Here is a 27,247-nt window from a genome sequence, read left to right as displayed (position 1 = left end):
ATCTGTAAAATTCAACACAGTCGTTTCCATTATGGTAGATTTTAATTTTGCAATTAATTTTGGGGGTGTATAAGTCAGTTAAGTGATTTTAGAATCTGGTCAAATTTTGTTTTCTCTCTGTTAACTCACTAATTCAATACATTCCAGGTACTTGAAATCATTAGTTCAGAATCTGATGTTAATTCAGCATTTCAAGAAACTCACCATCGAACATTCTCCTAGACAAGAAAGATTGACTTTCTGGCTAGATATAATTTTTGAGGCAACGAAAGAAACAACTAATGGACTGAGATTTCCAGTAAGATGTTATGTCCAAACAAGTTTTGTATGTCTTACGTTTCTGGATAGGATATAAGAAGAATTGGAAGACTCTAAACACAATGCTTACATACTTAACTGCCTGTTATTTCACTGCATGAACAAAACCCCTGTATTCTGCTAATCTTTACTCTATAAAAAACATTTAACCCACCACTCTAAAAACATTCTAAGAAATACTTTTAAGTCTCCTACAACAAATTGTGATGATACTGTTTTGTTGTACATAGGAACACAGCCCCTTCCTGCCTTGTCTTGCCATTTTCTCTCCCCCTGGAAATTTTTTAGACCTTACTTTGAGATTACCCTTTGTCTATATCAGAGCATCTGAAGATACTGTCGTGTATTAGCTGCTGGTTTATTAAGGAAAAATGTTCTCTCTCTTCAGGTTTTGGTGATAGAACCGACTAAAGTCTACCAGCCTGCATATGTTTCAATCAACAATGAAGCAGATGAGAGATCTCTCTCTTTGTGGCATGTCTCTCCCACTGAAATGGTAAAACTACCAGCAGATGTGTTTCATATATTCTGATTCATTGTGCATAAAGTCACTTTTTTACATGTAGATTTTGGAGCACTGTACAATTATTTAAAGTTTGCTACATTTCTGTGAAGCACAAGCCTCAATATATCTTTTGTGCAGATCTGAAAGTTGACTTTTTACAGAGAAAGTAAGAGGAGGGACTACAATTAGAACTCAAGTGGTTTTGACCTCTAGTTCAGATTTCATTTATCTTGGCCATGTCTCTTAGAAGTGCTTGGGTTACTTGGTCTGTTCATAATATTTCTCGTTAGAATTGTGTGATTTTTATTAAGATGCAGCTCAAAGCTAGACAAAAAGTAAAGATGAAGCCCAGTATTGTGTTTAATGTTTTAGAAATTTTAAAGTTTTACAATTATAAGAATAGAAACTAGAAATAATGGCAGCCTGTAACAAATAAGTGTCAAGAGATGAAATATTTGGTGTCTTGGATTACTGGATAAGGCACAGGAGATTAGGAAAGGAGCAGGCTCAGTTATGGACAGTGTAATCCCTTAAATGTGAGAAATAATTTCAGTTTCACATTGAAAGACTTGAAATCTGGAATGTATTTCACCACCCCTTCTTAATATCAGAACAACATAGGTGGAGAATAGACTAAAAATGTAGAGAGGCAAAGCGTGGAAAAGAACCATGTTAGAGCAAGAAAAGACCACATAATTACCTAGATCTGTGAAGTTCTTTTCCAGTACACTCTTCTACTTCACTACTTTGAGTGAATGTGTCTGACACAATTTTGCTTTATGGAACAAATTCTTGGTGCATATCTGGCAGTGCTAAATAAGACCCAGCTATTAGCTAGAGATTTATGGAGGGCTATGGTCCTAGGCACAGGCTGTCCTTCCTCTGTTTTGCCTCCAGTGTGCTCCCTGGGCCAAAGCTGTTGGATCGATACTTCTTAGGAAGATGTATGAAGTTTCATAGAATCACAGAATCATAGAATCATCAAGTCCAACCATTAACCTAGCACTGCCAAGTCCACCACTAAACCATGTCCCTAAGCACCACATCTACACGTCTTTTAAGTACCTTCAGGGATGGTGACTCAGCCACTTCCCTGGGCAGCCTGTTCAAGCACTTGACAACCCTTTTGGTGAAGAATTTTTTCCTAATATCCAATCTAAACCTCCCCTGGCGCAACTCGAGGCCATTTCCTCTTGTCCTATCGCTTGTTACTTGGCAGAAGAGACCGACACCCACCTCGCTACAACCTCCTTTCGGGTAGTTGTAGAGCGCGATGAGGTCTCCCCTCAGCCTCCTCTTCTCCAGGCTAAACAATCCCAGTTTCCTCAGCTGCTTCTCATAAGACTTGCTCTCCAGACCCTTCACCAGCTTTGTTGCCCTTCTTTGGACATGCTCCAGCACCTCAGTGTCCTTCTTGTAGTGAGGGGCCCAAAACTGAACACAGTATTCGAGGTGCGACCTCACCAGTGCCAAGTACAGGGGCACAATCACTTCCCTACTCCTGCTGGCCACACTATTTCTGATGCAGGCCAGGATGCTATTGTCCTTCTTGGCCACCTGGGCACAGATTTCCGTTCCCTTCGAGCCTAGATAAGAGTAGGGCATGGTCTGCTCCATGTTTAATATGAAATGTTGATGTATTGAGTCAAACATAATGTTTGGTAAATTGTACTTCAAGATTTATTCTTCAAATTTAATTTTACGTGAGGAAATGTGGCCTTTACTTCCACCCTGTGCCATTTATATTAATTTTTCCTCAAGTGAGTAAAACAGCAATGTATGGCCTTTCTTTACCTATACATCAATCTTATTTGAAATTTGGGGTGAGGGGGGAAGAAAGGAAGGACAAGAGACATATCGGAAAAACTTTATTTTGCTTACCATGCTGTGACTTTGTTTTCAATAGTAAGTCAAGGTTAAACTGTGGTTGATTATAGCTCTTTGTTCTTTACAGAAACAGATTCATGAATGGAATTTTACAGCTTCTTCCATTAGGGGAATAAGGTTGGTATGTCAGAAAACAGTTACGTGTTTTTTTGTTTATGTTTTGTATTTCCCTTAAGTGGGAAATTTGGATTCTGCCTTAAATCTCTGCTTTGCATTGCCTATTATAAAAGCTTGTTCTGTCCAACCTGCCTTGAAATGTCAGCACAGAAGAGTTTGCCTTTCCATGCATGGGCAGAGCTGTACATTTCTCATAGGAATACTCATCTAAGGGAGGGGTGTGGGCAGGCCAGGATGCCGTTGGCCTTCTTGGCCACCTGGGCACACTGCTGGCTCATGTTCAGCCGGCTGTCAACCAGCACCCCCAGGTCCTTTTCCTCTGGGCAGCTTTCCAGCCACTCTTCCCCAAGCCTGTAGCGCTGCATGGGGTTGTTGTGACCCAGGTGCAGGACCCGGCACTTAGCCTTGTTGAACCTCATACAGTTGGCCTCAGCCCATCGATCCAGCCTGTCCAGATACCTCTGCAGAGCCTTCCTACCCTCAGTAGTAGTTCCATTTTGTGATGCCTAGATTAATGGAAACACTAGTCACAAGTAAATGGGTCCAAATATTAGTACAAAAGAAAATCAGAATGTTATATAGAAAGAACAGGATTGTTCTGAGAACTGAAAGGCTAGAAAAGAATCACATGTGGTATTAACAACTGCAAAATACATGACTTTTAGACGGTAGCTTATATATTTTAAGCTGGGCTACTTTGCTGCCAGAAAGGGGAGAGGCAGAGCACCAGGAATGAAAACAAAATGAAACCTATCTGTACAGCCTGGCAGTGTGTCTATGGCATTCTTGCTCTCTGTCTGCATTATGCAGGTTGTAGCTAAGAACCAGAAGAGCCATAAGCACAGGGAACACGAGGTGGGTTTTTGCCTTCTCTCTGCATTCATGAGTCACTGTGTTGGTGGAGCTGGCCTTTCTAGGGACGTAAATGGCTGTTGACTGGGGCCACTTGTGTGACTGCATAACCTTAAGTGCTTGAAAAACTTTCTGATTCAAGTACAAGCATGAATTCAGATACATAATGAGTTCTGTAGTTCTCAAAGCAAAGGGCTTCTGGGCTGTGATTTTGGCCATAAGCACCTAAGTTTTAGGTCCCAAGTTTGTCTTCTCTGAACTTGTATAATTTGCTTACACAAATAAACTCAGTGGAAAAGTATTTCTCTGAATAAGGTGAGTGGTGATAGCTATGAAAGCCTACTGTTGTGGATTTGGACATAGATTCTACCATAACTTCAGTATTTTCTTCTGAAAGCAGCAGGGTTTGGTTCAAATTAATTCAATGTGGTATTTTATTCTATTGCTCGAATGCCATGTGAATGAATGTGAAGTTGTCATAACTGAAGTCTGTGGAGCTGACTGAGCATAACTCAGCATAACGTTTCTGAAACATATTAATTACCTTCAGTCAACACATTGCACAGAAATGAATCTTTGAGAAAGATAATTTTTAATTAAATGGAAGCAAGCAATTAATTTGCCTTGATTCTTAATCACTGCTGGGGATTACAAAGCTCAAAGAAGCGATCTCTTTAAACAGTGGAATTAGATGTTTGCTTTGTATGTGACAACTTACAATTGCTGTACTTCTGAAATTGTGTTAGTTTTAGTAAAAAAAGAAAAACCAGTGATCCCAATGAACTTATACTCTATCAAGACCCTTAACTTGTATTTACGCTAACAAGTTCATCATACATACCACATGCGTTACACTGTTTATAATACAGTCTTATTACTTAGATACTGTCTTGTTTATCCTATATTTGCCCTCAAAAGAATCCTCTTGCTTTGTTGCTTAGTTCTCATGTCAGGTATGTGTTAATCTGCCTTGCCAGACTAGAAATTGCTATACCAGAACGAACCTACAGAATGGCGTAGCGTATTTTCACATATTTCTGAAAAAATCTTCTGGCAAAATTCTAATTTTTTTTGAACATTTGTCCATGTAGCCCTTAGCAATGCTACAGCAAGTTGGTCTTGTAACATTCTGCAACTTTACTATAGTCCATTGTCATCTATTTTAACTAACTGGCTCAACAGAGGCTAAGCAAAATCTGAGAGTTTGGCTAAACAGATCAGGCAAGAATCTAATAAATTTTATTAATTTAATGCACAAAAATTATGAGAATGCCTTAACAAGCATAACAACTTGGCATTTATGTAAGAATAATACTGAAGTGCAAGTGTTTGGAATAAGAGATTAATTCCTAGATTTACTTTCATATTGATACTATGTTTTATGGCCTTTTCGCTTCAGTGCATTTAGATGGAGTATATATGACACTGGCAAGAGACACAATATGCAATAAATAATCACTTTGTCAGAATTATTGCTGCAGTTTGGAGTAAATATTGGTCATCCCAAAACTTGTTTATCAGTATTAAGGCCATAAAAAGTATATACTGTGAAGGATCTGCTACACTGTAGGTATTTCCCAGTTCAGTTTTACTGTAGGAGTAATGAAATTATAAAAACCAGAAGTACTTGAAAAGCTTAAAAGAAAGGCTTTCTCTTCTGATAGCTAGATTAGTGTCATTCATTTTCCATAGAGGTGTCATCAAATACCAAGAAAAATTGACGGAACTGTGTAAAACTGGAAGGGGAGGTGAACAACAAACAAACCTCAAAACACTTCAGATAAACGAGTATTTTACCAAAGTAAGCAGTAGCTTAATCATTTATCAAATTTGAGATAGGATTATAGAATGTATAAACAAACTCAAAGCTTCTTGTTGTAAGGAAAATAAATATAATTGCATACTGCCTCTCTGAGGTAATTAACTGAAAAAGGTGTTTGCTAAGTGTTCATAATTCAAAAAAATTAACTCCTTCTTTCTCTATTTCTTCTAATAATTACATCCAAAATAATCTTTTCTTAATGTGAATTTTATAGCATTTCCAAGTTTGATGAACGATGTTGTTTTCTTTATGTCCATGACAACTCTGATGACTTTCAAATCTACTTTTCTACAGAAAACCAATGTAGTAGGTGAGTTCAGTTTGTGTGGGTATTGCATGTGAGATCTATGTCCTAAATAGAATTGATATAGTAAAGATTGAAAGCTGACATTTTTGCTGCAGAAATTAATTATTATTACTTCACTTTTTTCTTGATGAAGAAGCAATGAGCTAAACTCAGTGATATTTAAGGTGATGAGAGCAATGTCCTATTACACTTGTTGGCTGGTTCTGATCCGTTTACCTACAAGTCATTAGGTCTGAGAAAAGTCTTAAGTAGCTTATCCTAATTTATAACTATTATCTTCTTTTTCTGTGTCTTGGCCATATCATGTAAGCTACTATATTGGTTTAGGTTCCCTTGTGTACCTGTTTGGTTTGATTTAAGTAAAAGCAACTAGATGTGATATAAATTTCTAGCTTATATTGTGTCACAGATATCTGTTACTGTTTGTGCCTGTATCCAAATATTTCCTGATGATCTGTTGTCTCTAAACAGTAAGCATGCTAACTGAATTTCAGGCCTAAATCTTTACAGACCAAATTCTTCCTGGGGACTGATATTTTGCATATAAACCTTCTGAATGAAGTAGGAGTGATTTGTTAATACACTTAATGGATGGTATATTTATTTTTCTTGCAGTAATTATTATTTATGTATTACATGGAATAAACTCAGGTTAAAGAAAATTATTAGCTCTGCAGAGTGCAGTGCGTGAAAGATAGGAAACACTAAAATTAATGTTACCTGTTCAGCCTTAATTTGGCATTGCAATTTGTGTGTTATGCAATATGGTCACATTTTTTATGCCTTATTCAGTGCACAACAGGAGTCTGTTCTAGAGATATGTGTCTATTAGTGAGTGAAAGAAATGTGAATATTTTATAATATTTTTTCATGATTGTTAAACATTTGTTATGGAATTTGGAAAAAAGTGAGTGGCTCAGGCAGGGAACTACAGGAAAAGATGGTCTTGTACTTAAGGACCTCTATCGCAGAAAACTAGATTAAATTAGTTAAAACTCTGTTCTTCAAAACATGTTACTACTTTTATATTCTTGGCTTTCTGGATGCCTAACTAGAGACCACAAAATCTGATTTACAGAAATACTGAGTAACCATACTTGCAACCAAAGTCCATAGAAACATTTAAACTAAACTGAAGGCAATAGAATTCTCATCACTACACAGAAGGAGAACCAGCCAATATGGTGTCGCAAATTTAGCACTACTGAATTGAACCATTGAAAATCAATACTTCATTTTTTAGTATCTCAACTTTTTCTCTAATTACATTTGTAAAGACAAGACCATACTAAAGCACTTTCCATCAAAGTGTACAGCAAAAATATTTAAGTTGGATCTATCAAGATTTTACTATGCAATTACAATAACAAGAAAGTATTGGGTTCTGCTACAGCAAATAAAATAATTTTATAAATAATTAGGCTTTTCAGTGTGTGTTTGATGTTCTTCCTCATTTAAAATAGGATAAATATGGAGAAAGTAAGTAATGAAAGATACCTATGAACATGCTAGTCAGTTTATTACGTTGAAAGCAAAGCTCACCTTGTGATAATCTCCTTCCAAAAGGATATTTTAATTTGATCCTGTGCTATTTATTGCTTTTTTAGATTCTGTGGGTTAGTGAAAGAAATTTTGTCTGATGCAGTTGGCAGTACTTTGGAACTAGAAGGAGAAATAGATGGAGACACATTGGAGGTACGTCAACGGAAAAAGATCCAAGAACTCTGAAACTTGTTCTCCCTCTTCCCTGTACTTTCATATCAGTATGCTAGAAAGATAATAAATAACATTTAAATGCCTTAATTGTATATGAAATTTCAACTCTTAGAAAACTATTGTACACAAGAGTTGCATTCATTTGAAAAAACACATTTTTAATGAAGTGACACTGTTACTACTGTAAACTGTATAAATCCCTAATGAAGGGTGTTACTGATCTTGTATTTATGTTGCAAAAAATCTATAGATGAGAATCATCTGATATCAGCTAGCTTAAGTGGTTAAAAAAGATAAGATATTAAATAAATTCTAGGAAAAAGCCATTTAGCTTTAGGGACTTCAGTTTTTCTGGCTGGTACCTGATACTATTACTACTCCAGGTAATTTCATTTGATAGGCTTTTTCTGTCACAGACATTTGCAGATATTTAGGATTAGATTAATCCATTGTGCTTTTTACTTATCACTGAAACATCCATGTTAGGAACCCAGTAGCTCTAGGCTTTCTTTATAATCAGTACAGAGGGGAAAAAAAAAAGATACTTGGAAAGGGTTATTCACGTTTTATGTGGGCTCAGGCTAGAGTTGGTGAATCCATGTCTTCATAAGACACACTGCCTCATAGCAGATGTCCAGATTTGTAGCACCAAGTACATATCCTGTGCTTGTTTGTTTGTTCTGAGTTCTGAAAAGCCATCATAAAAAGTAGGTTGTAACTTTTATTTGTAGTCAAGCAAATTCAGTCAATTCGATTAATGACTGTGAAAGCCCTACTGTAGTTTGTTTGAGCTGGGTATCTTTCTTACCGTGTCTCATTCCAGCAATTCTCTTAGGCTTATGATTCAGAGCAGCTTTTTATCATAGTGAACCTTTTGTAGTACCTGAGGCTTCAGAAGAGGATTAAAAAAGTAGAAGACCCTTTACTGTACTTTTGAATGTAATTGCATATGGTGGGGAAGATGAGTTTTTGCACTGAAGCCTGTGCATAGTGGCCACAGAATTCTCTCCTCAAGTGGAAAGGACAAGATATGCACATCTGTTAAGCCCAGCTTAATACGTACGTCTGTGGTCTCGGCACAGGGTCAGGGCTCTGCCTGGGCAAAGACAGGGTATTATCTGTAGCTGCAGATTTTACATTGCATACTTATGGCCTTAGCTAATAGCAGGGCAATCTCCAAACAACATTGTCTATTCAACTGTATAATAGTCTCTCAGAGGAAGTGAGCTCAGAAGAAGTGAGCCTTTTAAAAACTGAATGGGAAAAAGTACTTGAGAATGCACAGCAGGAAACAATCCTGCACAAATCAATGACGTATGGAGAAATTACTACAGAAATTAATTTTAAATCTTTAAGCTATATCATTCTACATATCTTGAAGTTTTCACAATCATCACCCTGTACTTACTGTCTTAGATCAGGACATTAAAACAGAAATCAAGATGCAGAAGGGGAGGATTAATTTGTTTAGCTTATAAATGAGCTAAGACACTTAATGTCTTTCTGCAGCCTGAGATCTTGCATTTAAGAAAAGACAACATGGAAAATGCAACTTTATATGGTCTTGATGGGCTTGACAACCACAGAGAAAGCAGAAGTTGTTACCATTAATAAAACAACTGTTTATATTTGGGGAAGAGGAAGAAATAACCTTGAGCACAATTTGGGAGAAGAAAATCTGACTTCAGTCAGAATTCTTAGGAGCACGTTGTCCAAAGGCGTTGTATATTTTGGATTGCGGTATTGTTTGAAAGCAAGTACAGTTTAATTCTACAGCTAACAAGGATTTGGAAGGAGAGTGAGTGTGGCAGTCCCTTCTACCTTAGGGTATTCACTTCTGGATATTGATATTGAAGAAGTTCCTATCACTTTAAGAGCACCTGTTGTACCCCAAATAGGATATCCTAGAGATCAGACTCTACCCTACCACACTGATAACAGAAGGTCAGCTATGAACACTTGTTTACTCATACCTAATGGTTGAATTGCACATCCAGTGGATCACATAGTCAGACTTTTGGCAACCAGCAGTGATTTATTCCATCTTTGTAGCTGTTGGAAAGAGAGGAGGCAAATGTGAAGTGGCATCAAGTATACAAGTCTATTAAGCTATCTACTAAATATCATTAAACATTCATTTATCATAGGACCCAGACTAGAGAACATAGGTTTCTCCACAGTAATTACGGAGGTGGCTTAGGACCAGTCTGTTGCAGATAGGGTTGCTGTCAGTCTTAAATTCTGCAATGTGACTGCTGTCTTTTTCCTGCACAGTTTTATATCATATAATAGCTGTGAAAGCTGGATATGGTCTTACCAAAGAACCTGACAAGTTTTACATATGGCATTTTGGATCAGTTATGCCTATCATATAACAAGATTATGTTATGAACCCTGAAGTGCTGAAACATGGAAAATGAAACCGTACTAAAGCTGTGCTAACACAACTTTAGTTCCACTGAGCAGAATATGCTGTTAGGATAAACGACAGACGGTTCTTCTTTAGCACCTTCCACACAGCAGCATGAAACTTGCCCTCTTTTCTGAGGAATGTCAGTGACACAGGGACACTGCAATACCAGAGCTGCAATACGAACTGGAAAGACACTTCAAAGACATAGATCTCAAGGCTGTATTCTGTATGAGAGTGTCTTATTGGATGAAGCAGAAAAAGTGGTCATTGACAGAAATGTTAATAGTTACGGCCATTGTAAAAAGGTTTGGGGTTTTTTTTTAATAGAGAATTCATATGAAGCCACAGAGAATACCCTGCAGTTTTTCCATATGGGACATCCTCTTGGATTTGGGAAGATACTAGAGGAGGTCTGCGTACTCCTGATAATATCTGAGGCTGTGAAACCATCCAGTTCCTTTCTTAACTCTTTGCAAAAGTGCCTTTTCACTATACTTTATCAGTTCCCTGATTTGAATCAGGGGTGTGCTGCTTAGCCCAGCTTCCAGAAGAAATTTGGTTTTATTTAGTGTCTGGGATGTACTTTGATTAAGCATCATTCATCAATAGGCTTTTTCACTGACCTTTATAGTAGGACAGCTCTGTGATAAGATCACCATATGGGACAAGACCATGAGGTGGTGTATATTAGTGTAGCTTTACTGAAGTCAGTGAACCAGCAGTGACTTACTCAGCTGGCAATATGACCCAGGATGGTTTCAGCAGCAGTGGAAACCAGCACTTCATATATTTAATCATCTTTGCAGAAGATGAGCATTTTTTTTCACCTTTTGGAAAAGCTCATAAAGGAAATATGTCAGAAATAAGCTTTGCTGTGGCTAAGCTCCAATGACAGTTTATTAGGGTCTTAAAACAGTGTCCACCCACTGTAATGAGAATGTCACTTTTATCTATTTATTAAACCATTGGTTTCAAAATTATAGGTTATGTTCGATACGTTTATGTATTCCGAAGGCTCTGTCAGCAATTCTTAGAGATGATACCTGAATTTGTTCTTTTGAATTTGAATACCAAATTCATTGAATTTGGTTTAATGCTGTGTTCCTTGTTTGGGTGAATGCATTTTGAGGTTGGTTAGGGAAAATTGTTTTGTAAAGCAAGTGACATAGAAATTTTACAAGTTGTATAATGCACAAGGCTGGTGGGTAACCTACCATGCTACAGCTATACTGCAGTAACTACTCTGTGCCATACTAACTCAGTATAGTACATGCCTGTTGTTAAAGCTCTCTGTAATGTCAAATGTTAGTGATAATAATTTCTGAGCTGCTTTGTTTATCTTTTCTGCTTGCAGTATGAATATGATTATGATGAGAATGGTGACAGGGTAGTGCTAGGGAAAGGTACTTACGGAATAGTTTATGCTGGAAGAGACCTTAGCAATCAGGTCCGAATAGCCATCAAAGAAATACCTGAGAGAGACAGCAGGTAAGACCTAAATTATTGTTATATGTACATCACTAATGAAACTGCAATTGTTTCCTGAAAACTTTGCTGCTCTTAGCACGTACTTCTATGTGGTTAGTTTACAAAATCCCAGTATACTAAAATTCAATTATTATTTCCTCCTAGTATTCAACAGTACCCTTTTGAGAATAAGGACTTTTTTTTTTTTTGGAAAAATATATGATATGTATCATAAATAATACAGTTTGATAATCCATAGTATATCACAAATTATAGAATAAGACATATTTTGGGTTTTAAGTTGCAGTTGTATCTCATTTATATTCTTTTTGGGGAGGGAGAAAAGCATAAAAGGAGTTTCGAAGGCAAAGACAGTACTGTGTAATGATGCAGAAGAAAGGCATGTATAAATTCTTTGAGGGCATGTTTCTCCTTCAGGGTTCCTCTGAGATCTACCTCTGTAGAGGTGGGCAGTCACACTGCATTTTGAAGGTCATGGACAAGACGTTTGCTGAGAATTGGATCAGTGTCCCTAAAATCTATTCTGTCTGCAAACTAGCATTTAAGCGTAGCCTAGGACCTTTTCCTGCATCATGAGATACTCCTTGATTCTTTTTTTTTTTTTTCTTTTTAATAGGTATTCTCAACCTCTTCATGAAGAGATAGCACTGCATAAATATTTAAAGCATAGGAACATTGTCCAGTATCTTGGATCTGTTTCAGAAGATGGATACATTAAGATTTTTATGGAGCAGGTGCCAGGAGGTTTGTATCATTCTGGGCTTAGTCTCTCAAAGGAATCAAAAGCAGTTGGGTCTCTAAACTTAGTGGAAGCAAACAGATAGTGCACTTAATATGTTTGTGCACTGTATATGGCTTTTCTGTTGAGGCATTAACTATAGGTGGCATTCTTCTCATATAAAGAATAGATTTGAAATGTACAGGTCCCAGTACCCTCTCCCCTTTCTGTAATAATTATAAACCCAGATAAAAGTAATTGAAAGTATTTGGTGTCAAAACTCATGTGTTATAAAATAGTGGAGTTAGAGATGTATAATGCCTTTAGCCTGAGCATCTGAATGGTGACTGGAGCTTTTGGGATAAGTTTCTGTTGACCAGTAACATTGAGCAATTAAGTACTATTTTGTAAATGCTGTATGCAGAGCACTGCTATTTCCTAGGTAAATTAGAGATAAAAGTTATATGCTTCCCTTGCTCGTAATTTCCAGTTCTGCTCCTCTAGCCTTCTCTACATTTTAAGACGTGAAGTCTCTCTATATCCTCTCTAGGTTCTATTTCCACCTCCCTTTTGCTATTTGCTCGTCAGTGTCAAATATGTGTCAGAATGAGTGTTAAATTTTTGTATTAATATAATTTGCAAAATAAAAACAGAAATAAGAAAACCAGGAAAAAAATAGTTCAGGTTTTCTAGGGAAGGTCCAGACACAAACATTCAAAGTGTAATTAAATATATCTGGAGCATAGGGAAGTTATTTATTTTTTTAATTCCCATGACCTTCTCACCTGAAAGCTGAGACACTCTGACATGTATGAAGCATGCAGATGTGATGAGTTTATACCAACACTTCCACTTGTTTTCCTGCACTTGTTAAAAGTATCAGCTGGTGTTGTTACATACCTTTTTTTTCCTGTTCATACATGCACAGTAGAGTGTGCTGTGATTAGTTGCTAATGTCAAGGTATTATTGAACCAATTCAGATATTTTAAACTCTGCAGCCAGTCTCAAAAAGGAACCAGCTGTTCAGATTATGCAAGATTCTTTGAGAAAACTTCATTTTAGAAAGGTGTTGGTGTGGACTGAAAATCGCTTTAGCTGAATTTGTCTGGCATTAAGTAGACCCACTGCACTTAGTTTATTATGAGCAGAAAATGCAAACTGTCTTTATTTTGCTTCATGATCAAAATATTTGTGTTATTTAAAAAAATATTAGATTTATTACAAGTAGAGGAAGTGTGGATGACCTATCTCCTATTCTGAACATCTATTACTTGGTTTCTTTCAGGAGCTTTCTTTCCCCTGTCTCTGAATATTTCCAGAAATTAATCCCATATTTGCAAGGAAAAGACTCTTTCCTTTTTTCTTCTCCCCTCCCCTCCTCGAGTAAATCAGCTTCTCTTTGCCCATGCATGTGGTTCATGAAATATAGTGTGTAACACCATACAGTGTTACCTGTAGTTCTTTATTTTATTAAGGGCTAAATGGTGGCTAGTCCTAGTCTCAACAGTTGTTAGACTGAAGTGAGGGAGATGCAGCCTCCAGCTCTGTCATAACATTTATTCCTGTCACGGAGATGGAAGCTGAGCTGGCAAGAAAGAAAGAACCAGTCAATAGCAGCAGCAAGTTATTTGCTTTGAGGGATCTAGCAAGAATTTGGCTTAATTATAGGTACTGCATTTCTCTTGTATTAGGATATTGAGCAAAGGCTTGATCCAGACTTAAATGTTTCATGTTAATTTGGGGATTTTGCTATCTTGATACACTCTCTTCTTAACTCTTGTAGGCAGCCTCTCAGCTCTCCTGAGATCTAAGTGGGGCCCAATGAAAGAACCTACAATTAAATTTTACACCAAGCAGATTCTGGAAGGCCTTAAGTATCTCCATGAGAACCAGATTGTACACAGAGATATAAAGGTAAATTTTCCTTTAGTGTGTCTTGTGTGATTTGCTTTTTATCTTATTTACTTCAGTTAGTTTTACTCTAACCTGAAGTAGAATTTTTAATAGGATTTCATGGAAGCTAAAAAGGAAAGAATAAAACAACCCCTTCTCCCTGGTGCTCCTGGAAAATTCCTTTGTAGAAAGGTATATTGCAAAGATAACTGCAGATTTGAAGGAGTATTGAGATTGGGATTTGGAATCTGTACTCATCTGTCTCTCCTCTCCACTCCCTCTCTCTCTCTCATCCAAACCACAGGGGGATAATGTTTTGGTGAACACCTATAGTGGCGTGGTAAAGATATCTGATTTTGGTACTTCCAAACGGCTGGCAGGAATCAATCCATGCACCGAAACATTTACAGGTAAAACTAATTTAGCAGAGTTTGTAGGGTTTTGATGATAGATTTAGAGTTAGAGCCAAGAGGTTCTTTGGATTTGTGATGAAAACATGGTTAGATCTCTATTTTCAGGGAAGAGTGAATGGGAGTGTGATCACCATAAACACAGGCTTGCTTTCTTTTTTTTTTAATGTAATTTTCTTCCATTTTACTTTTTTTTTTAAACTTCTTAAGTGTGATGGGGTAATCGTTTTTCTTCTGAGTGTTTTTCATTAGGTAGTAACTGATTTGTTGCAATTACATCCGGAAACACTTGAATACAGCAACTTTTTCATTTAATAATCTTGATGTTAATAACTCATGCATGCACACTTTCTTGAAGTATGTCTAAAAGTGCAGAAAACCAAACACAAACTTATAAATACTTTCAGTTTTGAGGCATTAATTATGAAACCCAACCAACTGGCTAACTTGGTGTTATCAGCAGTAAAAAGAACAGTTTACATGAAAATACTAGGCTGGTATGTTACAGAAAAGCTTTCATATACAACAAGGTAGTAAAAACTTGCAATATTAAGGGAAAACAAAATTTGCTGAGTAACAACTGAAACTCCACACTGAAAAATGAATATATGGTCAGTTAATTACTCAATTCTTTTATCAGTGGTGAATCATAGAATCATTGAATCATTAAGGTTGGAAAAGACCTCTAAGATCATTGAGTCCAACCATCAACTCAACACCACCATGCCCACTAAACCATGTCCCTAAGCACTTAATCTACATGTCTTTTAAATACTTCCAGGGATGGTAACTCAACCACTTCCCTGGGCCCTGGGTGATGTAGCTTACATGATGTTTTCACTTGTTATATGGCCGTATGCAGAGGCTGATTATCACAAATCACAAGCCTCATACTGGCCTGCAGTTTAAGTAAATGGTACACAGACACAGCCATCAGTCGTGTGTGGAAGACAGAAGACAACCACCTCCATTTAAGTGATAATCAAGGCTACCCATTACCTGTCTGGTGGTGAGTCTGCAGTTCCTCCAGCTTTCTTACAAAGAACGCCATGAAAATAAGATTATTAAGGTTCTGAAATAAGTTACCTTTCTAAGCTTTTTTTACTCCTTATTAACAAAGCTTGTGAATTGGAAACTGGGCTTATATTACATCATGATCTGAACATGGCATATGATGTCTGCATCAATATCTGACAAGATCAACATCTCATCAGGTGCAGGCATTTGAAACAAATCTATTTCCTGCAAAGCTGTAAAGATTTTAGTTAGAATCAAATTAAGTTAAGTTAGGAGTCCTTTAAAGAGAAGAAACAAAATTATTATTTGTCTAGTTCGGAATCATAAATGCAGCATGTTAATTTTTTTTTAAGAATGAAGAGCTACAAGAAACAATCTCTTCAGTTTATAGATGCTACAACAGATAGATGCATAAATGACAGCATGTCTGAACAGAGCTGGTTAAATGCTGGCTTCTGAAGCATTCCTTTAAGGAGTTTCACCATTTTTTCCAAACAAATTATTCAACAAATAGTTTTCTCATGAATCATTTTGCTTACGCAACTGGATGGATAATTCTCAAATATGTACGGGTGTCTTGTGGTATCTAGAAAAGAATATTTTCAGGTTTTGCCTGCAATGTTTGTCCTTGCCATTTTTGTTAGACTGGTTCAATGCAGTTACACTCCATGAGAAAGAGATGCACTACCATGCGATGTGATGTATAGCTATACTGTGCTTCTCATTTCTACAGGATATTCTGAAAACTTTAAGTATATAAAGGGGTTCTATAAGGTAAAAGTTGAAGTTATGGAGGAATACCCTTTTGTGGCTATTGAAAGTCATAGTCCAAAATTTAATTTTGGCCCAGGAAACCACGATTATGGCTGATTGCTCTTATGATTGGAGCAGATACTAGAGGAAAATCATTCTGTCTTTGCCTGTGTTTTACGTACTCCTTAGTGGCTTTTTAGCAACTGGTTGTTATTGGAGGTGATATATGGAGAAATGGTATCTGTAGAAAAGTCACCATACTATAACAAAAGGAGGTAAATCTTTCCTTGTGCCCTTCTTCTTTGTCCTCTTGCATGTCTGCAGCCCTGTTTGTGCCTCAGAGATGTAATTTACCATGAGAATAAATATTTTACTTAAGTTCTCATTTTGGATTTAAAATCAATAAGCAGGTAGCTATAGCCCAGAGGGTCTTAAAAGGTCTCTTGCAATTTGTTTTGTTCCTTAACTCAGTACATAAACTCTGTGGATTTTAGGCATTATGTAATACAATCACATTATTTGAAGAATCAGACTTCTAGTGGTTTAAACGTTATATCCCTCCATTCAAGACACAGAGCCTGAGGGCAAAGCTGTGGCTTGAACTTTTGTTCTACAGCAGCCACACTTAATGAACATACTAATATCCAATTCCTTTTATCTTCACCAGATGTCCTTTATTTAATAGTTCACAGCTTTACCACAGTGTAATTTTATTGCATTCTTAAGAAGAAAAATAATTTAATTTAAAGATGTCATAACAGAGCTGGTAAGAATTCATGTGCAGAAAGTACTGTAGTGTTCAAAACACTCGGAACATCTATAAGTTTCTGTTGTTGGTGTGGACTGTCCTCCTGTAAAGACCCCTTGTTAGCTGTGTTAGTATATGATTGAATATCAGTGATTCCAGATTGAACCATCTTTTATTTCATTTTTACTGTTCTTTTTGTTTATCAGTATTATAACTAGTATTACAGTCAGATAGTCCACAGGCAAACTTTAGAGACATTCAGATTCATCTGTTAAGAGCCACTATAGGCTTAGGCAGGATCTTATTTCTTCCTGGAATTGCAATTTGTGATGGGTTCCCTTATTTTTTTAGTTATCATGAAATTGATTTACCTTGATTACAACCTTGATTGTTTTTGTCTAAAACTTGAGATTTTTATTTTAAAATGTTCTTATCTTTATTATCTTATATTTAAAAAACAGCTTATTTTCAAACTAACTTTTTAAAATTCCCTGTCACTAGTGTTCTCATTATAGGGGTAAATGTATGAAAAATTATTCTCATTAAGACTATCTGTCACTTTGCAGGTTTTCATCACATCTTACATGCATAATCTTTACAATTTAGTGTCTGCAAAAACTGTTTTATATAATTTTACATTCTGAGGAAGCATTTGGATTATGGTGAATATACTTTCAGCAGTTTGAAGCCTTGTATTAGAAAGGGGGGGAAAAAGATAGTTTATAGAAGTTTCTGTCTAGTTTTCAGTGCTGATATGGGAAATCAAATATTTTGGCTGTACAATTTCTGGCTTGCTTAGTGGTGTGTTAATTCTCTTTAATAAGAACGAAGACTTGACTATTCTTTTTGTCCTGACTAGGAACCTTGCAGTACATGGCTCCAGAAATCATCGATAAAGGACCACGAGGATATGGTGCACCAGCTGATATCTGGTCACTAGGTTGTACCATTATTGAAATGGCAACAGGCAAACCTCCATTTCATGAACTAGGAGAGCCTCAAGCAGCAATGTTTAAAGTAAGTACAGCTTTTTTGCTACAGAGTTTATGAGTTTGCAAATACTAACTTAATTTTTTAATATTAATTTAATTGGTAGTAACCTTTTGTTAAATGGGTTGTTTTGCACAAATCCACAGTCTGACCTGTGTTCTTAACTCTCACTGGATGATCCTTCTCTGCTCTAAGCTGTATTGCTCTAGGGGGGAAATAATTTATTTTTGTGCTGGAAATAGGTCATGACTCAGAGCAGCAACCTGAAACATGAGTGAAGGCTTATGAAAACTAATGTTCTCTACCCTCTTACTTCTATCATCTCCTGCACTTGGTTTATTATTTCCTTCTTGGCAACCAGTCTCTCCAGTAATGACAACCAAGTTATTTCTGCTCCTTTAAGTTTTTTTTATATAAGCCTCCCTCCCAGAGTATCTGCCTTGTCTTTCAAAGGCCCAGTCTCTGCAATGTGGTAGGAAGCTATGGCAGAAGGGGGTGGGGGGCTAACTTTCCAAGATTTCTGGTATGTACTGAAGGAGTAAAATACTCCGTATTTTACGTCCTAAGTCCTTTGGATCAAAGCTACCTCCTCAGTAAACTGTGTCCTCTAGTACTTCGTTTCTCTTAGTGTATCTGTTTTCAAATGCACAAATTAACACTTGAGAAGAGAATGCTTCAGATAGATAGTTTTGATAATAAATGTATTTGAAAAAAGTTACTTGTTCTAACTCTAAAACTAACAGTAGTGTAAAAGCTAGGTTGTGATAATGTGTCAAATATGTAGACTGAAAATTGTTGATTCTTCCACTGGCTTGCAGTAGACCTTTAGTAAAGTACTTAAGTTTCACTTATGCTTCGGAGTCCTCATTCTTCTTATAATGGGGAAAATATCACATCCATAACCCAGCAAACTGCTTTAAATTATCAATATTGTTAATTCTTTTGTGTATGTTGTTGAAAGTCACTGTGTGAGCATTAGTATAATTATTAATGGAACCATGGTAGCAAAATCAGATCTTTATCAATAAGTATAGTAAGCTGGGCTGCAATTCAGCCATGCGTCATACTAGGCCTGTAAGTTGTCCCACACACCACAGCTAAAAGGCAAAGGGAGGGATGGTTACGGGTTTTGATGTAGTTATTTCAACGGTATAATACATCACCTTGGTGCTGTCAACTTGTAACACTACCTCAAAAGAAGCTGCCTGGGTGAACATGGTTTGATTCACTAAAGCTTTCCCGAGGGATCCATGGAAAGAGACTTTTTTCCACATCGCTGTAAATGTCAGAAACGGTTCTGTCAGCAGATGCCTTTTCATCTTATGTATCTGGCACGTAGTTGAACTGTTCAGTGACTTACACGTCTTATCTTTCAGCGTAGTTTATTGAACTGTCAGAAAGCACTGGCTCAGTTCTGGGTGCTCAACGAGCTCTGCGCAGGCTCACAAGGTGAGCTCTGGCAGGTTTGTGCATGTCCCTACGTCCTGCCCATAAGCACTTCCAGGCCACAGAGCTGTGTTCTGAAGTCTCAGAATTGACATTTTTAAAAATACATTTCTTGCCCTTCTTTCTTCAAGGATGTGGCAGAGTTTTTAGCACTGTTATTGCAGACTGTGTTAATGTGCTACAGTCAGGCATTTGTTTTTGTTTTCTGTTTCTTGGCTTTGCTGGGACCTGCTTGGAACTGCCTCTTGCTGGGCACCATAAATTGCAAACTGTGGTTTCTTTTTGCTGTATAATAAAAGTAAGGAAGCTGGAAGGTAGGTTTGAAGCCAGGAATGAAGCAGGCCAACTGGGCAGGCATGTAAAAAGAACAGAAGCCTGGAAAACTTGAGATATTGAACTTTTGAGGTCCCCAGCTCCACAAGTGCACACTCTGTCATGCATAGGGCAGGTGAGGAGCAGGAAGGTCTAAGTCTGGCTGTGCAGTCACTATAGAAATTGCAAATGACCAAAGAGTTGAACAAAGTAGAGAAAAGGGGTTAGAGTGCACCGAGAACTGGAAATAATTCCTGGCTGAATGTACGTTTTGTGGTATTTCATCTAGGAGCACAGTATGTGTGCATCTGGTTCTGTGTGAAAGGAGTGCAAACAAATGACATTCAATGGAGATAAAGTAAACTAACATGGCCACAGAGTTGCCGGATGCTTGCGACAAAACGTATTCCCATTGAGCCACAGAGATTAAGATAAGATCAGAGACATGCGTTCAAATTTCCTGGTCCTGGTTTGGACTGTCCTGGGTTTGGTGCAGTGCGTAAGGGTAAAACGTGGCACCAGAATGCTATCAGCTTGTGCCACTGCCCCAGCTGAAGCTGGCTCTGTGAGCCTGTCCTCACAGTGCACGAGGAGGAGTGGGCTGAGCATGGAGATGGGCATGTCGGGAGCAGTTGTCAGAACACAGCTGGCAGAGACAGGCTGTCTTCTCTCTCTGCTCCAAAGCAAAAATCTTGCCGGGCTGATGTTTTGAAGTGGCGAAACTGTATACCCCATTTATAAAGCATTGTCCAAAATGTGCATGGGGTTTTACAAATCAGATAAAGATGCTCCATCAGACAAGGTAAATGTATAGATGTTGTATCCTGTGCCAGCAGCACATAACATCAATTTATTTATTTATTTACTCAATTTCTTTATTAAATACATCAATTTAATTACAGAGGTTATGTATATTTTTTATATATATATATGTTGTGTGTATTAAAATATACGTGTATATATAAGTATATAAGTTGTGTGTATTAAAAATGTTACATGCAGGAACTACTGAGTTTTGAGTGTGCTTAGGGTCGTGGTTTGGAAGGGCTTAATGCATTATTAGCATTTTATATTCTGCACTGTCATTCGAACAGAAGCACGACTGCTCAGCATTTTTTGCTTCAGCTTGTATTGAAGCTGAATCGCTATTGTGAGTGCCTAATGGTGCCGCAGTGTGTTAATGCAGCTGTGTAATGAGATTATTTAAACAACTCTTCATTTTAGCAAGCAGCTGGCACTTGTTTAACTGCTGGGCTACTATCTCCCTTGTGGCCACCCTCTTTCTGCTTGTTCTCCAGAGCCTGTTTCGTGTAAAGATGCTGAGACTACAAGCCATAATCTTGCCAGATACACGGCATATAGTGCACTTGTGTTACACAACCCTCGCTTCAAAACATTTCTGCCAAGCTGGCATTACAGAACAAGAAGGCAGTGAAGGAGCTGGAAAAATCACTAGGCAGCAACCTGTAGAAGCATGTTTTTCATTACTTAAAGAAACAGTGGGGGGTCTTGTTAAACCTTTGAACATCATGTGATTTTCAGTTAAATAACACTGAAAGGCTCAGGAAGACATCTGGCCCGAGTGCCGGGGGTGGTGACAAGGTCTGGCAAGGTCATTGTGAGCATTCGTACAAGGAAATCTGGCAGCGGCAGGAGCAGAACAGGTGCAGGCCCTAGGCAGTCGGTGCTGGAGGAGGAAGTTAGTCCTGTTCCTGGGCACGAATGTGCTGGAGGAGTCAGCAACGGAGAGACATGGTACTGGGCAGGGGTGATGGGAAGCGTATGCAACAGCCGGAGGGATTGCAGTTCTCAACGCTGGTAGGAGAAGCAGCATTTGAAGCACTTAGTGTGGATAATGTCCAGATCCCGAGATTGCCTGAAGGTAGATGGTTGGATACATCCATAACTTGACATTTGTGTAATACCACATGGACATTCACACCATGTTTACAATGAAGTAAAAAAAGATCAGAGCCTTGTCACTTCACTGCTCTTTGTGGGTACCCGGATCGCTCCTTTTCCACGAGAGTCAGCGAGAGTGTGAGAGATCATACTAAGAAAGCTTTGGCACATGGTCTCCTTGCAGTTGTTTAGCAAAATTACTTAGTAAAAATAATTTGTATCTGTGTTTTACTTGCAGGTTGGAATGTTTAAGATTCATCCTGAAATTCCAGAATCGCTGTCTGCTGAAACAAGGGCCTTTATTTTGCTTTGTTTTGAACCTGATCCTAGTAAACGTGTTACAGCATCTGATTTGCTCAGAGATTCCTTCCTGAAACAAGTAAACAAGGGCAAGAAAAGCAGAATTGCATTCAAGCCTTCAGGTAAGGAATTATCAGCCAAATCCAAGTCATCATCATCATTAAGTGTTATATAAAAGATTGGAATCATTAAGCACACTCTCTTTTACTAAGGACATTTCTTGTGCCAGGAAAGCAGCAGGAACTCGACTGTTGAAAGTGCCTGTGATTTGTAATTAGACATACTTAAATTTAACAATTCCCACAAAATATGGTGACTTGCTTATTTTGTGTTTTGCTTGCTGAAAACTCCCGATCCATATTTCCTCTCCCCAAAAATAAATGCCTCATTCATAGTAAATTAAAATTAGAAAAATAACATTCGGTGGAGACTTTCCAAAGCAATTCTGCATTTTAGATTCACAATTATATACACTTCAGAGATCTGAGTTTTGTAAAGTAGGTGCTTGGCACCTGAAAATGTGGGTCTATTAGGTGTTCGGTCTACAAGGGTCAGCATTTTCAAACTTGATACGTAACTTGGAAATTTGGCACATAGGTGCTGAAGTAGCTGTTTCGCGGGTTGTTTTGTTTTATCTGCCTAGCGTATTCGTCCCCCCCTCAATATATCAGCCACTTTCTCAGTGGTAAGATAACAAATCTTAATATAGACCTGCCAAATAAATAATTAGTGTTTAAAGGAACTGTCCATTTAAAAACAAGCAAAACCATTGGTCTTGATGCTTCTTTCCCCTGTCTGCACACACACATGCACACACTCCCAATGCAAATTGAATTGCTTTCTTTTTTGAGCTTTTTCCCCCTCAGCGGGGAACATTTGAAAGAATGGAATTCTAAGGGGAAAAACTAGCAAAGAATTTATAACATCGAGCTGAACTGGTTTCAGCAAGGAAATGGGCATCATCTCTTGTCCTGAGGGGCACTGAGGACTGCAGTCCCTGCAGTTACAGTGGGGTAACGGGAGAGCTCACACTGCTCAGCCTGGGCGGTGGCAGTCAGGAGCTATTAGCAGGCAGTAACCTTCTGCTCCACTGCAACAGTGCTCCTCAGCGGCCTTTTCAGCCCTTGACTGAGGGCATTTTCCTGGAAAAATTGTGTGGCATTAGAAAGGGTGGAGCTTGCCTTGTTAGCTGCCCTGGGAGCAACAGGCTCTTTGCCAAATACCAGAAGAAGTGCAGCTCTCTTCTGCACCCACTCCCTCCCCCTGCCTTCCTCCTTTCTTCTCTTCTCCCACTCGTTGGTGAGGTTACGGGGCTCCTTCAGATGGCCTGAGGATCTGGTGCTGCAGCAAGAAGCAAGCTCAGTGATGGCCATGGACATGCGCAGAGTGGGCAAATGCTATGAAAACTGTCTGTTGGGTGAGGGGAGGGAAAGGCAACATGGCTGCAGCCGAGTGTGGGCTTCGCTGCACTGGAGCTGGGGAAAGCTGTGCTGGCTGCTGCAGCCATCTCCAAGGGGAGTTTGGGGGAGTAAGGCAGGTCCTGGCCCAGCAGTTGCCACAATCTCAGCTGCAGCAATTCACTCTGTCTCCTCCCTCTACCGTTTCCCTCACCGCCAACTTCCTCAGCTTTGTCCCCATCTTTCCATCCTGTCTCTATCCCTTTTTTCTTTCCAATAATAAAGGCAGCCCAGAGCAAATCTCAGCCTTTACTCTTGGAACAGCAACTTTCAATTTTCTGTACTGCTGAGACGCCTTGAATGAGTTCTCACGAGGTGACATACATTGTTTTCATTTCTCTGCCTGTTTAACCTCAGCCATTTGAACATCAGTCGTGTACCATGGAGTATGTCAGAGCTTTCTGAACAACTTTTAACTTCTAGCTTTCTTCCTCCCCCACCTCCGCATAATTTGTAGTGACAAGCATCAAAATCTTTTGTGATATTTTAGCTTCGTGGATGTGTGCACTCTGAGTTGACAGAACTTCGTTACGTTTCCTATCACTCAGCTGCAAAGTGGCAATCAGGATTATAGCAAGCTCCCAATATCTGTTATTTTTTTGTTTCTTCTTACTTTCAAGATGAATTGGAAAGGGACAAGAGATTTCCTTCAGGCTAGTGCTAAGAAAGAGAGTCCTTACTGAGGGTAAGGGGACACGCGAGCGAGGCAGATGCCTCGGGTGTCGGAGAGGGAGCAAATATATGGCCATTAACAGAGTCTGTCAGAGGTGAGGAAGGCAGGTAGCAGAGTGCTCTCTGCTTAGAGATATGGCTGGTGGAGCAGCTGATGGTAACCTGTTGGTTTGATTCAGGCTCTTTAAACAGCTGTACCAGTTGTACCACTTTGTGAGACCAGCAGCAAGGGGGAGTATGTGTATACACACATATGTGTGTGTGTGCGTGCAAGAGAGGGTAACAAAATGGCATTTCATATGGGTATCTAGCTGCTTTGCTGTCTTGAACAGCAGTTAGCTTGTTCACACATTTTATTGCTTATGCATGTAATGATTTTGAGTTGTATTGCTGCTTCCTGTCGACAAGGTTACCTGTCCCTCAGCCATTTTGCAAAATGAGGTCTTGATATCATTGAAGATGGTCAGGGCAGTTTTAAGCACGTTGCCCTTTCCTGCCTAGTTCTGTTACATATTTCACAATGTCTGTTCCTAGATTACAATCGTAATACATCCCTCCCACTGCTGATCCATGGAGAACAGGCTGGCAGTAGCAGCAGTGAGCATGGCTCTGTTTCACCAGACTCTGATGTACAGCATGACATGTTTTTCGAAAGGCCAAAGAGATCCATTTCAGAGATTCAGACAAAGCATCCCATTTCCCATTTACTGAGGTAAAGCATTTGCTTGTGACTTGACACCCATGAGGGATTATGTGGATTTAATTCACATGATATTTTATCTGAGGGCAATTTTTTCACATAACGACTAGATAAGCAGGTACGTTAAACAGCAAGCGATTTGTATCGGCAAGTTACCAGTTAATTTAAATATTGTCTATATTTAATTAATGAACAATGATTCTTTCTCCTTAAAGTTTCCACGCATTTATATATTTTTCCCTCCCCAGTGAATAAATGTCAGTCATCTTATTGACTGAATGGGTATGGATTCAGGAGTTAGTGAAAGAGTTGACCCTTCCATGTACTCATTAAAAAAAATGCGGGAAAGGGGCAGCAGATAGTTCTGCTGATCAGAGAGCACAAAGCAGTACTTTCAAATGAGTATGTTACAGTATGGGGCCAGAAAAAATGAATAGTTATCTCAGTCCAGGGTTTTCAGCTTTCCTACCCAAAACGGAACCAGTGCTGGGTGACATTAATGCCGGCTTCTTAGTGGGACGAAATCAGCCTTGTGCTTTCAGCGTCAGTGAGGTTTATGCCAGCTGAGGATCTGAGCCATCTTCTGTCTCAGAATTAGTGTTTAGCAGTCTGATCAATCCACTGCTGTAGTTTAACTCACTTTTTAACCTCCGAAGTATCCCTACTCGCTTCTGACAGTACTGCCATGTTGCTAATGCTGAGGTCTCTCTTGTGCGTGTGGCCCGGTTGCTGACACAGCGTGCCTGATGAGAGCTCGGTCTCGGAGGACAGGAGCGCCTCTCCTTCCATTGAGGATAAGGATTCTGGTCTGTTTCTGCTGCGGAAGGACAGTGAACGCCGAGCGATCCTATATAAAATCCTTAAGGAAGAACAGAATAAAGTTGCTTCCAATTTGCAGGACTGTATTGCACAGGTAATTTCACTTCAGCTCTCCTTTTCCCATGTCAAAAGGAAAATGACAAGCTAGGTAGTATCATTCCTTTTCTGAAAACGAAGGTGCTTGGATTGTTCCTTCTGAACATCTTTAATCTCTGAGACGTGTAACTGTGTGAGCCGTTTGCTGTTGTCTGAAGAAATAGCAAACACCACCTTTTGCCTGCTGCTGGGCTCTTGGTTTTTTTGGAGGGGGGGGTTTGGGGCATTTGATGTGGGGTTGGGGGTGAGGTTGGTGGGTTGGGGTGTGTTTGATGTTGTGTTTTATTTTGGCTTTTGAGGACATGGAAATGGAACACCAGGTAGTAATAGGTAGTATTTGCTTTAAGGATAGAGAACTGATTAACAATTTTTAATTCAAAATATATGTAAACTAGGTGCCAAGAACACAGTACATGAATCTTAAAAAAGCTAAGGTAGATTTTCTGTAGAGGGAAGAGTTGAGTGGGAAGGTTTAGTGACTGTAAAGAGGAGAAGAAAAATCATATGTTCAGTCAACCCATAGCCAAGCAATGCCACACACCAGTAACAGAGTTGATTGCTTAGCCTTTTCTTCTTCATGTCTGCTTCTAATGTGCCGCTGACGTTATCTGTTCTTACCAAAGCTATGGTTTTTCACCTGGACTGCATTCACATAAAGGGGAGTCTGCTGGCTATTCTTGTGGTATCCCCGGCCAGCCGTTGGCCTCGGCGCAAAGACGCTTGCGGCACCGCTGGTGGGGCCCTGCTGCTCCTGGGGCAGCTCCAGCCGAGCCCGGCATGGGCAGCCAGCTCCACACAGCGCGGGGGTTTGCTTCTCCCCCATGACTCGCTGCCCCTGCAAACTGCCTGAGGGTGCAGATCGGCTTGCCCCAGACCCTGGGGGTTCCTGTAGAGCTTTACAGGCCCAAGAGAAAGGCCCACAAACTCAGGCTGGAGAAGCAATTGGGGTAAATTCCTGCTCTGAGCTTAAACTGCAAAACAGCTTACAGCGTTACGGAGGACTAAATATTCATACATGAGATCTTAGTCAGAAATAACCAGGGCTCTAAATATTTTCCAGGATAAAGAAGGATTATTTAGTAACAGCAAGTCCTACCTCAGTCTCCAGCTGTTTTGCAGCACTGCTGTAATCATCTTTTTTTCATAATTTCTGTAATACTTCTCCCTTTAACTTTTAATTATACAGGTTGTTGTTCTTAAAGGCACTTGGATGGCTTTAACTATAGGGGTTATGGACTGCAAATCATAGAACAAAGACTTCAGTCCTATCACTGTGTAATCTTAGACCTTTTTCTGACTTAGGATAAATGCATATATAAACATAATGTCTGCATAATTAGATATAAGTCCAGAGTCAGCTTATTGAAAGGATAGCATCGAAAAAATTTGGGTCTCTTGTCGACTCACTCTGCTGTTTTTAATGGAGGAGAACTGCCCTCTGCAGTACATTGCAGAAATGTGTAGATACTACCATCTGGACCCTCTTCCCTTTGTGACAGCCACAGTAGCAGTAGACTTAATTTATTTTTTGGAAAATAGGAATTACTATTAAAAAAATTTTAGTTAGAAAAATGTAGAAAATAAAGGC

The 27,247-nt window shown here is 38.8% G+C and overlaps 1 protein-coding gene across 1 annotated transcript in view; it reads left to right on the top strand.

Moving 5' to 3' along the window:
* MAP3K15 (mitogen-activated protein kinase kinase kinase 15) overlaps positions 1-27,247 on the top strand; it is a 64,217-nt gene that overhangs the window by 32,303 nt on the left and 4,667 nt on the right. The window contains exons 10-22 of the mRNA XM_009582752.1: positions 148-298; positions 707-814; positions 2,778-2,827; positions 5,716-5,811; positions 7,416-7,503; positions 11,292-11,425; positions 12,042-12,169; positions 13,928-14,058; positions 14,342-14,447; positions 17,825-17,982; positions 21,854-22,037; positions 24,579-24,756; positions 25,483-25,657. Coding sequence (XP_009581047.1) covers positions 148-298; positions 707-814; positions 2,778-2,827; positions 5,716-5,811; positions 7,416-7,503; positions 11,292-11,425; positions 12,042-12,169; positions 13,928-14,058; positions 14,342-14,447; positions 17,825-17,982; positions 21,854-22,037; positions 24,579-24,756; positions 25,483-25,657 — 1,687 coding nt within the window. The remainder of the gene's footprint in view (positions 1-147; positions 299-706; positions 815-2,777; positions 2,828-5,715; positions 5,812-7,415; positions 7,504-11,291; positions 11,426-12,041; positions 12,170-13,927; positions 14,059-14,341; positions 14,448-17,824; positions 17,983-21,853; positions 22,038-24,578; positions 24,757-25,482; positions 25,658-27,247) is intronic.

This window comes from Fulmarus glacialis, unplaced genomic scaffold (genome assembly GCF_000690835.1).
Source record: "Fulmarus glacialis isolate BGI_N327 unplaced genomic scaffold, ASM69083v1 scaffold8618, whole genome shotgun sequence".
Lineage (NCBI taxonomy): Eukaryota > Metazoa > Chordata > Aves > Procellariiformes > Procellariidae > Fulmarus > Fulmarus glacialis.
The sequence above is the reverse complement of the archived record's forward strand: the minus strand, read 5'-3'. Positions and strand labels throughout refer to the sequence as shown.